Source organism: Peromyscus maniculatus, chromosome 12 (assembly GCF_049852395.1).
Source record: "Peromyscus maniculatus bairdii isolate BWxNUB_F1_BW_parent chromosome 12, HU_Pman_BW_mat_3.1, whole genome shotgun sequence".
Classification (NCBI taxonomy): Eukaryota; Metazoa; Chordata; class Mammalia; order Rodentia; family Cricetidae; genus Peromyscus; species Peromyscus maniculatus.
This window is the reverse complement of record NC_134863.1, coordinates 87,260,585-87,275,751: the sequence shown is the minus strand read 5'-3', so window position 1 is coordinate 87,275,751 and position 15,167 is coordinate 87,260,585. Positions and strand designations below refer to the sequence as shown.

At 44.8% G+C, this 15,167-nt stretch overlaps 1 protein-coding gene across 2 annotated transcripts in view; it reads right to left on the bottom strand.

The window, feature by feature from the left end:
• Positions 1-1,296: 1,296 nt before the first annotated feature.
• Positions 1,297-15,167, bottom strand: part of Bace2 (beta-secretase 2) — an 81,483-nt gene continuing 67,612 nt past the window's right edge. The window contains exons 8-10 of one of the 2 annotated variants that reach the window (XR_006062691.2): positions 15,117-15,167; positions 11,947-12,076; positions 1,627-1,761 (exon numbers count right to left, since the gene is read on the bottom strand). The exon at positions 15,117-15,167 is cut by the window's right edge and continues 118 nt beyond it. Coding sequence is in view for 1 of the 2 variants with exons in the window: in XM_006981376.4 (XP_006981438.1) it covers positions 1,508-1,761; positions 15,117-15,167 (305 nt within the window). In the remaining variant the exon portion in view is untranslated. Of the gene's footprint in view, positions 1,762-11,946; positions 12,077-15,116 lie in introns of both variants that reach the window. The other variant, XM_006981376.4, reaches the window with a different exon arrangement.

The window sequence follows — 15,167 nt, the reverse complement described above, 5'->3', positions numbered from 1 at the left end:
CCTGCATGTCCTTGGCACAGCCACGTATTTCTCAATATGGAGGTGACCGGGTGAGCAGCACAGATGGCTGAGACATCCACACAGGGTCTGTTGTCAACACCAAAGACACTCATGCTGAAGGAGATGCTTAGCACTCTGGAAGGAATGTTTTATATCCAACCTGTCCCAGAGGTAGCACAAAGTAAACTTGGCACAAGAATGGGGTTGGGGACAAGACTCGCTTTGCACATCAATTATGTCCCATCATAACAAGTGGCCACATGGAGTTACAGGCTTCACTTTTCTTTGGCAAAGGCCTCAAATGGCAGTAAATACAGACACTGCTGATCCCCCATTGCCAAGGCTTTAACTCCCTCAGAGGGAAGAACCACACCACACAAGTCATCTGACAGTCAGGGGCCTTCAGATTGCTCTGGATGGTACACTTGGGCCCCAGGCATGTTACGAAGGGAAGCACATGGCTTCAAAGGACTCAGAAAGTGGAAGAGCTCCAAGTCACGAGTCTCCCTTCCCCGACAGCTGGTCAGAAGCATGGGCATCTGGCCACGTCTCCATTTCCCAGATCAGTAATTACCAACTTAGTTCCAGAGAAGCTTTGAAGAAAAGAAACAATTACAGCAGCAGAGAGGGAGAGAGAGAGAGTTTGTTTTCCTCATTAAAACATGATTAATTAACTTGAAACCCGAGTAAGTGTATGTGACTGTGACCAGCTTGGTGACAAAATGTCAAGTGGCATCCAGCCCAGCACCTGTTTTGCCTCACCTTATGGGCCAGGACAATGATGGGAACAGGCCGCCTACACCCCACCCAAACCACACAGGAGGCATCTACCTTCATGCCAAAGATAACACAGGCATTTCACTAGAACTCCATCCTACTCTACCTAGATGGGCCTTCCCTTGGCAAGGGCTTGTGTGGGGTCTGATCTGTGTGTCAATTCTCATTCTGTGTGGAGCCCAAGACCTACTGGAGGGCCTGCGTGCAGTAGGCTCAGAGGAAAGTTGAGTGGTTTTCTCTTCAGGTACAAGGCTGCTGCTCCTGCTAGGATATCGGAAGCCATTCCATTTGTTCTAGACCAGGCAGTAGTCTGACAAACATCCTCTGATATGGTCAATACCCAAACTAGCAACTGAATGTACCCATTTTCCTGAGGTTGAAGAGGGAGGACAACAGCGGATGGCCTATTTCTGCTTTTTGTTTGCTTGGGTTGTTTTTTTTTTTTGTTTGTTTGCTTTTGGTAGGACACTGGTCAGTTTGGCATAACCAGTCCCATAAAGCCTGAAGCCCAATGCACTATTTTGGTTCACAATGAGGTGTTTTTATTATCATTTCCCTCCGAAGTAGAAAAGATTTGGAAGCTTGGAAATCAAGAGTAATCAAGATACAGTGAGTCTGGAAGGCATTGAGATGCACAGCCGAGATTCCAGACGGACGGACAGAGAAGCCGACTGGACATGTCCCTCTTGGAAGAGCTGAGTTCAAGGCTGCTGGAGTTCAGAGAGGTTCTTCATTTCCAGCGATGTCTGACCAGTGAGGACTCATCATTGACGACCTCAGGGTCACGGGGAGCATGTCGGCAGTGCACTGGGAGCAGCAGCAGGAGGATCAGAACCAGGAGGATGACTCCACACACGCTCATCAGGGCATAGGACACAATCCACAAGATGGGCTCATTCAGAGCCGGTGCTGGGACACAGCTGCTGGCTATGTCTCCCGTGGAAAAGGGCCCGGAAATTTCAGACACTGTGGTACCTGCAATCTCTGAGGAGACAGAAGGAGAAAGGCCTCAGTTGTAAGTCAAGAAACCCCACTGGCTTGGCTATTGAGTGTGCACTTAGGGACAGCTCAGGGGCAGTGTTTCCTCTGGGGTCCACGCTCCTCAGTATGTACTGCTGTGCCTGAATGATGGAGAACTGTGCAGAAGAAAACACACTGGTGCTCCCCAACTGGTGCTCTGTGGGTGACAGCACACTGGCCAGTGCCTTGAGGTACCACCAGGGCTATGGTGTTCTCAGGAGTGAAGAGGAAGGAGGAGTGGGAAGCTTAAGGGAGGCCGCCAGGCATGGTTGGGGGAGGAGTCTCTTGGCAAGGTTAATTTGACCCCATGGAACACCGAGTGAGACCAACCTAGTCTTTTTGATATTTTGTTTGGTTTTCTTCCAACAGGGGTCTCACTCTATAGCCCAGGTTAAGATGGAACTTGCTATGTAGTTCAGGCTACCCTCGAACTTATGGCAGTCCTCCTGCTTCAGCTTCCTGAGTGCTGGTATTAAAGGCGAATTACCATACCCAGCCCAACTCACTCTCAGTGGCTCCAAGACTTTCCTAGCCACCCTGGCTTAGGAGGGTCCCCTTCCTCCATCCTATGTCATATCTGAAGGACCATGAAGCAAAAGTGATCAGTCAGCAAACATTTGACTTGTGGCATAAATGGTGACAAAGAATGTCATGATGGTCTTTGCTAAAGACCCTGGTGTCAGAACAGTCTACGAATAAAGCTGTGTGAGGAGATTTCTGAGCACTTGTAAGAAAACTCTAAGTATAAACAGACAAGTGTCTTGTAACCTCTGTTCCTCCATAATATGGGGTGTTCTTGGAATGTGCTTTGGTGCACCTCCCAGCTGTGAATAAGGGTGGGCTTACTTCAGATTACTCATTATTCAGAATGATGTGTGACTGTATATAGCCTAAACTTATGTGACCTGCCCTTGTGACTGTATACAACTTAAACTCAAGTGAACTTTGCTCACATGACCTTGCTTAATTCTCAGAATACCCTCAGAATATAAATGGATGCCCTGAATAAAGTGGGCTATTGCATGAGACTTTAGTCCTCCTCATTTTTAGGTTCCACTCTCCCAGGTTCACTCTGCCTAACAGAGCAGCAACACCCTGGGAGAAACTGGAAGGAATTCTGGAAGCAAACATAGGGTGAAGCAGGGCACTGGGCTTGTCTCTTCCTCCAGGACTACAGCATCCTAAGGCTTTACTTGGGGGCAGAGGAAAGTGGAATAGAAAGTCCTCCTGACCACTCTTCCAGTTTTTGTCTCAAGCCCCCAAGACTTCCAATCTTGTCAAATATGAACTTTTTCACTTGAGGAAGAAAACAGAGTCAAAATGACAGTAAGATAATGGTCTTTAAAGAATGCCTTTGAAGGAGGAAGAAATGACTTGGTTCCTTCGCAAAGGCCATACCCTTTCTGGCCTGTGCAGATGCCATGGTAACAGCTTGTTTTTTTAAGCACCTGAGAAGAAAAACAAGTGAACATAGCCCTGCCAACACCCAAGCATGGTGGGATCCACACCCCCAGGGGTCCACAGTGGGAGGGATAGGAAGGTGGTATTAGCACACAACACTCAGGAGCAAAGTCAACCTGCCATTTCTTGTGGAAGTCGGTGTCTCCTGGCACCCAGATACATTATTGTCCTGGATCACTCTTGGTTGGGCTACAGTGCTGGAATGGTGACTCAGTCCCTCATCTGGTATGCAAAAGCTGAAGCATTTCCTGCCCAGCCCCTTATGGAGGAGTGCCAAGCTCTGCCCTACAGTGTCCAGAGGGAAATGACCCCACTCCATAGCAGGAAAGTAATACATATTTACAACAGAAACCTTGCAAACAGAGGGAATTCAAACAGTCATAGATTCACCAGTCAGAACAATCAATACTAATATTGTTGAGTGTAACCTTTTTCTATGATAAAAATTTAATTACCATTAAATCTTAAGTCCAGCTATTTTGATGACTACATAAAAAGCCTTATTATGGACATGTAAATTGATGTTTCATTTTGATTTTCAACTATATTACTTCTGAGTGGGAGAACTATTAGGGACTAGAGACAGTAGGTCAGAGGTAGTATGTTTGCTGAGCATGCAAGAGGCCCTGGGTTCAATCTTCAGGATTGCAGAAGAAAAAAAAGAAAAGGAAAGAAAAAAGAAAAGAAAAACTTTACTGGCCATTTGTATTTTCACTCTTCTGTTCTCACGGATTTGTACAAATCTTTCTGAAAATAAAATCTTTCTGACAGTAAAATCTTTCTTAGGTTGTGAATGTCTTTGCAAAGCAGGGCAATGTCTTTCTTCAAATTACTTTGTAAATGAGATGTGTCAGCCAGTACATGGACGAAAGGGCACCTGCTCAGTCCACAGATGGCAATGCAGTAGGGCAGGAAGTAATCCAAAACCTCTTGAAACCACTTTTGCTTCCAGCCAAGATGGGGTCACAGGGAACAGCTTGACCTCCCACTTGAAACAAATGCAACAATGGGTGAGATGATACTTGGTGAAAAAAGATGAAAAACTAGGGAAGATTGCCCCAGAGCACTGCTTCTATCAGAAGCAGCAGGCAGAAGTCCAGGGAAACAGTAGGCTGTAGGGTTTGTAGTGCAGGGTCATGCTGAGGAGACAGCCTTACCCAGAGACCAAGTGTCTCCAGAGGGTGAAGGACTCCTGGAGCCTTCAGTGGTCTTGCATCCACATTCAACCAACCACAGACTATTCCAGAAGAATAATGGCATCTAGTCTAAACATGTGCAGACTTTTTCTATTGTCATTATTTCCTGAACAACACAGTGTTCAGGAACACCAACTATTTACACAGTCCTAATACTGTGAGAAGTATGACATCACCTAGAGATGATCAAGTACAGGGTGGTACAGGGGTTCTATGGAGACTCCATGCCACCTCACAGAGGGACCTGACCCTGTGTAAGGTGTGATGTCATCTGGATATGATGCTCCTATTCGGTGAAGACACTGTGCCATCTCACAGAAAGGGCCTGATACTGTTAAGTGTGACATCATCTAGAGATGATGCAGGTATTGGACAGTGCTTGGTGTCTGTGGAAACAGCGGGGGGCTCTTACAGGAAGGGCTTGTGCATCCTTGAGCATCCTTGGACACTGGTGTCTCCTAGGGTCCTGGATCTCATCCCTTGGGTTCTGAAAGATGACAGCACTAATCAGAGACCCATGGGGGGTGGGCACTGGAAAAGGATATGAAGTGTTCACTCAGGTCTGAGAGAACTGCACCCTCAAAGCTTCCTGTGTGCTCTGTCTCCCCAGTTTACAGGACAACAGATAGGGGATGGAGCAGGAGAGGGGCCTTTCTTCCACAGTGGAGGAAGTACTACCAACCACTGACCCAACAAAGCTCTGACTACCTGAAGAAGCTGAAAAGAAAGATCAGAAGCAAAAATTCTTTCTAAGCAACTTAGTCCTGACCCAGGACAAATCTCAAGTATTATTAAGAGCACAAAAATACTCAGTCCCTGACAAGGTGAAATTAGCACTGTGAGGCATCTAATTTATGCTGCCAAATGCAGAGTCTGTTCTCGGGGCTATGAGAGAATATCACAGACCAGAAGGCTTGCAAACAGCATGTAAGCAAACCCTGCCTGGCGATGGTTTCAGTTTTTGGATGGCCAGCCTCTGTGTTTTCATGTGGGGAAGGAGTAAGAGATCTTGCTAAAGCTCTTTTGTAAGGTTACAGTCACAGAGGCTCTACCTTCATGCTGGGAGATGTCTTGTGTTGGATCTTAGGCTCCCATAGAGGAATCCTGGAGGGTAATGAACATTCAGTCTATAGAACACAGTACATAAAGCAAGGAGATGGAACCCATCATTTATAGTTCACACAGAGAAGAAGGGAAATACAGTTTATTAAAGAGGAATTTTAGCCAGAAACCTCAGATAAGTTCAGTTGCACACAGGATATTATGACCTCGATTATCACATATTCTAATGAAGAAGTTGGAGGAATATTTTACACAACACAGACATAGAAGATGTTGGAAGACCTAAGTCACACTCCCTGGTACAATTTATAAGATGAAAAACACATTGGTGTTACTAATGGCAGATGCACTATAGAAAAAGACCAATCAGAGATGAAGAGATGACTCGGTAGTTAAGACCGCTGGCTATTCTTGACGAGAACCTGGGTTCAATTTCCAGTGTCCACATGACACTTCACAAACATCTGTAACTCTAGCTCCAGGGGATCCAACACTGTCATCTGGGCTCTGTGGACAGTGCACACATGTGGCACACATACATATACGCAGATAAAACACCCATAAAGAATAAAAGGAAATCTTTTGAAAGGACTGATCAAATTAAAGAAATTACAACAGAAACTTCGTGAATTGACACATAGAAGACTGGAAAACCAACAGAGAGAACATCAGTGCACACGTATCAGGCTGCTTAATCATGTAATTAAAGGGCCCAAAGAGGGGCAGAAAACCAAAAAGAAGAAATAGTAACTAAAAATTTTCAGAATTTAATGTGAACTATATATAAATTCATAGACTGCAGGGCACACACGCACACATGCACACACACACACACACACACACACACACACACACACAAAGGATACCCTCATCCCCAGTGAAGGACTGGGAAGGGAGTGGCCGGGTCCAGTGGAAGAATGAGGGGAGGACTTGATTCAGGACAGTGCATGCACATGTGAGACTATCAGACTGTCTCAGTAATATGAACCATTAATACAAGTTAATAACAATTCTAGAAAGGTGTTTAATCTCAGTCACACAGGTCAGGGGACCAACTCTAGAACTCTTCCTCAAGTTGAAAGCCTGTATTTGTCTGTGTTTTTCATGTACGTGATATGTATATAAGAGAAAGGCAAAAATAACAAAACCCAAGACCCCCCAAAACAAAAAACAAACCTCTCAACAAAATCAACTTTTCTTCACCTTACATGGTGTTACTTTAAAGTCAGAAGTTGAAGGTATGTGTTAAGTCTTGCAAACCTGGGACAAAAGGCTAACTGAGGTGTCCTTTAACATATGAAAGTGGATGCTGGTGCTCCCACTGTCATTCAGTACCTGTGGCTCCTCCCAGCACTTTCTGCCTCGCCCCCACCCTAAAGCTCTTCACCCTAGGGACGGGGCTTCAGGTTCTCTTCCCCCAGCTTTCTTGGCCCAGGCTGCCTCTCTTGCTCTCCCTCCCCCTCTCTTCTATTATGGTCCAGTTTAGTTCCCTGGTCATGATCAGCCTGGACTCTTCCCTCTGACTGCTTTCTCCCTCATATCTATATCATAAAAGTCTTCTCCACACTTCAGGAGTAGTCATTGTCCTCCTCTTATTTCATTCATCATGGTGTTTTAAGATTTTGGAGGAAGCACCTATCTCAAGTAGTCAGACATAATGCATTAGTTAGAAACAACTCCATGCTCACAAGTGCACTGGGCTCTGCCAAACTGGAGGAAGGTGGATTTCAAACTGAGGCTGAGGCTCATTTAGTGTCAAGCTTGCCTAGCATGCAGGAAGCCCTGGGCTCCATGCCCAGCACCACCTAAGCTGGTGTGGTGTACACATCTGCAACCCAGCACTGGGGACGCAGGAAGATAAGAAGTTGTAGGTCATCCTAGGCCACATAGGGAGGTTGGACTTACCTTCTCAAAAACAGTAACAAAAGTTATTTTCTGGATGTTATTTTCTAGAATGAGCCCTCACTTCACAGGTGTTTGCGCATCTGTTAGACACACTAATTGTGCTGTGAAGCTGACTTGACTTTGCTATGTTGGACTTATTTATGAGAGGACACTGTCCATCGCAGGGAAGGGAGTGAACTCTGGCTTCAGATCCCTGCTCCTTGTTGGGGACTGTGCCAATTGGCTTAACAGCACTGTCTGCTCTGTTCTCAGCTAACTGCTCTTTCACTTTCCTCGTCTGTAAAATGGGGGCATGACTGCCCCTGTAAGCGACAGTGTTGGAAGAATAGGTAAGTTAGCAAATGTTAAATGTGTGTACATGGTGCCTGGGGTACATGTCAGTGCTAGGTGATGGTCAACTGTTACTATGTTGTTATTTTAATTATTTTATCAATGTCTTGAGTTAAAATTTTTTTGATCATTAATTTTTTTTAATTAAGAGATTTTCTATTCGTTTTACATATCAACCACAGATTCCCCTGTCCTCCCTCCTCCCACCCTGTGAGTTAAAATTTTAATTGTGCATTTTCTCTGTTGTTCTCAGAAGGTCATGACCTGGTTGATAATGAATGCCTGGGAGGATATATCACTTTACTAAGGATGATGATTATGCTGTTCAGATCCCCTCCCCCCATGAGACAGAAAATGAAACAAAGTGCCCTACCAAACTGGAGATCTGTGATCAAGACATTTTGTGCAAGTGCCTGCTTCACTTGGAAGAATACTCTGTACTTAGAAGGGTTCTGGACCCAAGGCCAGTCTCTTTCTCTCTCTCTCTTGCTCCCTGCCCTTTCATTCCCTTTTGAGATAGAGTTTCTCACGGGGATCTCTGGCTAGTCACCACATCTCAGGAATCCTCCTGTCCTCCCCACCTCCCCAGAGCTGGGATTACAGGCACACACTACCATATCTGCTTTTTACATGGGTGCTGAGGTCTTAATGCTTGCGTGGCAAGCACTTTCTTTACTGAATAAGCCACCTTCTACGCCCCAGGGCCAGTATTCTCTGTAGTAGGTGTAAAAGGCACAGATTATCCACAGAACTCAGGGTTTTCAACTGTACAATGTGGAGCCAGAAGAGCCTGGCCCATGGCTTTATGGTTCTCAGTTTGGTGTCTTTGACAATATTCTAAATAGATAAGCACAGGCATATCTCTAAGACTCATCTTCACACTACTCTCCCTATTTTTAAACATGAGCTGTACCAGATGATCCACTTTCAACCTGCAGCAAGAAAAATTCCATGGAATGACTGCCACAATCCACGATGTGTTTCAAGTTGTATGAGTTGCAATCTATATAGCTCTTGGGTGCTAAATGTCTCTGTCTATAAAAAGAGATGGATGGTATTTCAGAAGCCCTGGAGGCATTAAGACACCAGAGCTGTCAATTTAACACTATCATTATTATCTGCTTAGCTGCAGATGCTTGGACAAGGCAATATGGAGGCAGCTGAAGGGGCCCCAGAACCCAGAGAATCTGTTCAGGGGGATGCCAGAGACTTGGGAGGGTCAGTTCCACATTGCTCCACATTCTCCATTTAATTTGCATGGCTCTGCTTGGGATCCACATTGGGGTTCCCAGCAGGATGTGGGATTGGCACTGGCACAGGCAGCAGAAGAAAGCTGTCTGGGGAAAGGCTCAGATGGCAAAGAGTGGCTGAGCAAGCATAAGGACCCGAATTTGATTCCTAGAACCAAAGAAACAAAAATGCCCATTGTGGTGGCCTGCTGTTGTAATCCCAGTGCTGGGGAGACAGATAGGTGGATCCCTGGGGCTGGGTGAACAGTCAGCCTAGCCTGCTTGGTGAGTTCCAGACCAATGAGAGACCCTGTCTCAAAGAACAAGATGGAGAATGACAGAGAAAGACACCTGAAGTTGACCTCTGGCCTCCACATGAATCCATGTGCACATGCATCAGCACTCACACACCCACACATGCACACTTATATACAACCTCCGGCCTATGTACACACAAAAAGAAAGGGAGACTGGGCACCTTTCCCCAAATCACCATGGCCACCCTGATGTACTCCAGGAAAACAAGCCAGGAAGTCCACAAAGTCAGTCTTGGAGAAGCTCTTGGAGTCCCAGGGATTCTGGCAAAGGGCTTCTGTTCCCTGTTCCCTGCTCCCCTATGGCAACGCCCAGTGAAACCTATAAACTAAGAGCTGCCCAAAATTATAAAGCCAAAATAAAGGCACTGGGAAATAGTAGAAGCTTCTATAACTATAAGAAGCTTTTGACTCCACCAGTCTGGTTGGTTCTGTGGGGAACTTACTCCTGTTCTAACAGACAGGAGGCTAACAGCAGCTCCCACTATTTATTCATTTAGTTAGTTCCTGAGGGTTGAACACTGGGCCTTGGATCTGCTAAGCATGTGCTTCGTCACTGAGCTATCTTGTCAGTATTGTTTTGTAAAGAGACAGTCTTGCAATGTTAAGGAGGCTAGCTCCAAACTCCTGGCTTGAGGGATGCCCCTGCCTCGGCTTTTCAAGTAGCAGAGACTATGGGTGTGGACCAGTGTGCTCAGATCACCCTCCGGTTTTAAACACGCAGCAGGGTGTAGAAGAGTCATTTCCTAACCTGAAGTTCACAGGAGACCTAGAGTCTCCACGTCCAGGAAGGGTGGGTGATGCTGTGGTTGTTTTCCCAGGGCTTCGTGTGACCACCACCATTGTGGAGCAGGGTGGCCATGGTGACAGACCTCATCCAGCAATCATGGCAGCAAACAGACCTCTATGAAAGATAGGTCTATGGACACAGTCTGCTACCATGTGAGGGGGAAAGGCCACGGGACCTCACAAGCCCTTCACCAACCCCCACCCCTAACCTTTCCCCAAGATTTCAAACCCTACTCCATTCTGTGCAGCCATAGGTGATTAATATAATATAATATAATATAATATAATATAATATAATATAATATAATATAATATAATATAATATAATATAATATGTATATATTATATACAAGGTAAAAGACCAACTAGGGTTGGGGCTTTTCTTTTTCTGTTTTTGATTTATATCATCCCCTCCCCTTCTTCCCTTCAATACCTCCCATGCTGGACTCCCCATACTGCTTCTCTCAGATTCATGGCCTCTTTTTAAAAACTATCAGTTGCATGCATACATAAATGAATAAATATATGAGTACAACTTGCTGAGTTCATTTAGTGTTGTTCACATGTATCAGGGCTGACCACCTGGGAGTGGATGACCCATCAGGGGGCTCATCTCTAGAGAAGACTGATTCTCCCTCTCTCAGCAGCCAGTAATCTCCTATAACTCTTCATCCAGGGCTGTGGCCTGGTGGGATTTTCCCCATCCACATTAGCTCGTCAATGGTGCTGCTCCCATGGGTTGTCCATGCTTCTCTGAGCGACACCAATAAACTCATTAATGTATCATGTTGGACTTGATGGGAGCTGTCTTTGGTCTGTCTATTCCCTCTCTATTTGGCATAGACATTTTTACATCTCCTCTGGAAAGTCACACTGCAAGAAACTTGACCTCAAACACCAAGGAAGTAGGTGCTAGAGCCACAATGCCTATGAAAGACTGGCTTATCAGTGAAGAGTCCAAAACTTGACCATCAAGGGAGCCTGGATGCCTCTGGTCTGAGGAAGGGCTGGGAACAAAAGGATTCTCCCGAAAGAATCGGAACCCTCAGATTTCCACCTTCACCAAGCCTGGCTGGACTCTGAATTGCCACAGTCAGGGGTAGAGACCCTGACGTTCTCATGAGTACTCAAGAGAGACTTAAAAACCCCAAAAAGTATTTTTTATGTCAAAATGCACCACAGGCAAAGTTTAAAAAACTTACAACTGAGACATGAATCACAGCATTTTAGACAATAATCACCTTTTGAGACTTTTATCAGGGAAACTGTTTATAGAAAAGAGAACACAGCTGTGCAAGAAGCTGTTCACTCACTTCCCTTTTGGGTTTGTATAATTGGATGAAGATGGCAGTTTAATAAAATTATGCAATCGTTCAGTGATATGCTATTTTAATTTTTTTGTGTATGTGCATGTGTGTGGGTTTGTGTTCATATGTGTGTTGGTACACAAGAGCACTACACACTGGTGTGTGTGTGTGTGTGTGTGTGTGTGTGTGTGTGTGTGTGTGTGTATACAGATACCTGTAAAAGCCAGAAGAGGGCATCAGAGCCTCCAGAGCTGAAGTTACAGTTGACTGTGAGTCATCCTGTATAGGAACCAAACTCCAGTCCTCTGATAGAGTAGTAATTGCTTTTACATTTTGTGCTATGTCTCTAAAAGGTTTATTAGATAATCTGGATAGTATACTCAGACAATGTGGTATGATGTAGCAGTTAAAGAAAGTATTAACACAGAACATTTAGAACATACATTATTTAGCAAAGAGATCAAGTTGACAAGGAACACACACAGTTAGTTCCATAACAGTAACATAAATTGAAAATAAAGTCAATTAACTAAGGAAAGTATGTTTTGCCACACACCTGTCTTAGTTTTACTTCTGTTGCTGTGAAAAAATGTCCTGACAAAACTTCATGGAGCAAGGGTTTCTTCTGCCACTGTTTAGGGTCACAGTCCATTATTTTAGGGAGTTGAGACAAAGACTTGAAGCACCTGGTCATATCATATCCACAGTCAAGAGCAGAAAGAGAATGAATTCATGCATGTCTATTCATATGTAACCTCCTTTTTACACTTACACAGTCCAGGACTGAAACCAAGGGAATGGTACCACCCACAATGCCTTCCCACCTGAATCAATGTAATCAAGACAATCTCCCACAGGACAACCTGACCTAGAGAATCTCTTGTTATATGTTCTCTTCTCTGGTGATTGTAGGTTGTGTCAAATTGACAATGAATCACCACCAATTCTACAATAGACAGAATTCGGGATAAGATGCTTTTCCATTTGAGATCCATTTTCTGATATTTAACCCATGTAGTCTCCTCCTCCACACTGCAGAACCAACAGAACACATCATAAACAGTAGCACTACCACTGAAACTGGGCTATAGAAAGTCTTCAGCTTTTGTCTTAAGGGTTTCGTGGTACCCTCTTGTGGACAACTCATTCAGAGAGGACCAGGTGCTATTCTGAGGACACTCAGGTAAGTTGTGGTGATGCCCTCATGGCAATGAGCAGGGACTCTTGCCAACAACCACAGGAGTGAACTTGGAAGCAGCATCTGCAGACGTCGGATGGCTGCAGGTGATGATCAGACTCAGAGCCAGACCCAGTCAGCTCAACCAGTCTCCATGCCTGAACCTTAGAAACTTCAGGAGGAACCACAGTAAAGAGCAGCCACGTTCAGGGAAAGCTATTAGGAAGAAACAGGTGTCTAATACAACATGCTTACATCTGTCTGATAAAATAATAGATGTGCAGTAATCATAAGAAGAATCCATATGCACTGAGGGAGGGGTATTAGCTACATCTATGACAAGCTTTTAAAGAAAATGTGATTAGAAAAATCTCTTAGGTTGGATTTTCTGTAAGCGTGCATGCCTTATGCACAGGTAGCACTCTGTGTCTGTGGGTCCTAATCTGTGAATTCAAGCAATCTTAGATGGAAAGTGTTTGAAAAGAAGTGCCCGGATGCAGTTGGTCATGTCCTCACTGTTGCCTGAGCAAGAAGAACAGGAACCATTTACATGGCATTTGCATTGTATCACATTACTAGAGATATAGAAATGGTTTAAAGTATTTGGGTGGTGAGAATGAGCTACCTGTCTATACAGTGTCCTTTTGCACAAAGGACTTGAGCATCCATGGACACTGATACTTGAGAGGTGTTCTGGGAACCATCTCCCAATGGTACTGGGAGATGAAGGAATGCTTTCTAGAATTTAAAGTATTATATAATTAAGAATGAAAAAAAACGATAAAGAAAGACAGAATGTCTAGTCCATTTCTCACAGGGCTTCAGAGCTTGGCTGTTGTAACGGCAGGCCCCAGGGAAGGAATTGCTCTGATAGCTGAATAATTTGTGTTGAAGAGGAGACAGATATCAGGGTATCTTCTCACAGCTGGTGAGATCAAGTGTGTAAGTGCCAAGGCCGTAAATCTATTTCTTAAACACCATTAAGAAAAAAACTTGTATTATAACAACAAACATAGTTCAGAGTAAAATCAATACAGCTGTGTTGCCCCACTGTGAAACAATGTGAAATCACATCCAGCAGTGGTCTATTCAGACAACATACTGCTATCATACTCCGGGCAGCGTTATGTGCACACAATGCCAGCTGCTGCAAAGGGAGCCCCTGGTTTAATAGCATTTTATATGGGAACAAGATTTGTGGGAAAGAAAGCTAAGATAACCTTAAACTTCTGAACAGCTGAGATTATAAACACATGTCATTACATCCATTTTATGCTGTGCATTGTGGTCAGGCTTGAACCTGGGCTTCCTGTATCGTAGGCAGGCACTTTACCCCAAGTTACATATCACATTCAACCCTCAAAACTTTTGGTTTTTTGAAACAGGTCCTTACTCAGATTCACTCAAGGCAATCCTTCTGCCTCAGCCTCCTGAGTTCTGGGATTATAGGCATGACCCACCACACTCAGTTTGCAAACATTTTCCTCGTCCCTTGAAAGGCTATTTTGAAACCCTGCAGCCATCCCAACCACCATCCCGGATACAGGCTCTCTCTCTCCAGCAACCGGATAACATGCTGAGATCTTCAGTTGCCTCCTCTTGGGCAGCTTGAGCTGCTTGTCACCAGTACCTAGTTTTTGATGGCACCAGGTGTTATGTGAGCCCTGCCTGGAGCAGCTGTCAATCTGGAGGTTGCTTCTCTACCCCAGCAGCTTCCTGTGGAGTTCCACTCTAGCCTCTGCAGGGTAGCTCTGCTGCACCTTCTCACACTACTCCACCCAACATGTTTTGAGACAATTACTCCTCAGCCTTATTACTTTAGGATTCTAAGAAACAGCTTCCACAGACCTCTACTTGTTTTCTAACGAAGACCCAGATTCTCATGAACTCTTCCCTTTATTAATTTTGCACCAACCGTCAAAACATTGTAATCCATGGCTTCAGACACAGTGTAATGGACATGAGCTTAGTCTGCTTGAGCCTCTGGGTTTCATTCCCAGAACCCCCCAGAATAAAATCAAAGTGTAATTCAGCAGCAAGGTTCATGGGCATTTTTATTTCTTGTGTGGGAAGTGATTTTTCAGTGCAACCACAGTGACTAGCACTCTCCAAGAACCTGCTGTGTGCCTGAGCTAGAAGAGTTGTATGTGTGCTGAGCCTGGTGGTGCAGCTGTAATCTCAGCTCGATGGGAGGCCAAGGCACAAGGATCCCAAGTTCAAAGCCTGCCTGAGCAACTTATGGAGATGCAGTTTTGGAGTTTAAAAGGCTAAGAAGTAAAGGACTGAAGATATAGTTCAGTGGTAGGTACTACCCTAGCATGTGTACATACCTTGGTTCAACCTCCAATATTACACACACACACACATACACCTCATTTTACCTTTCAACAAGCCCAAGAGCCATTTCAGTGGTAAGATCTGGTCGCTGGAAATGAGTACAGGTCAAATGGTCCAATAGCAACCAGCAAACCACTATGACTGTTCCAGGTGGGCACATTTACCAAGGCCCTCTTTTTAGGGAGCTCATGTGCCATGCAAGCCACACTTACCTGCACAGGGACTCGCTGCAAAGCCCACCCTCTTCCGAGCTCTGTCAAAGA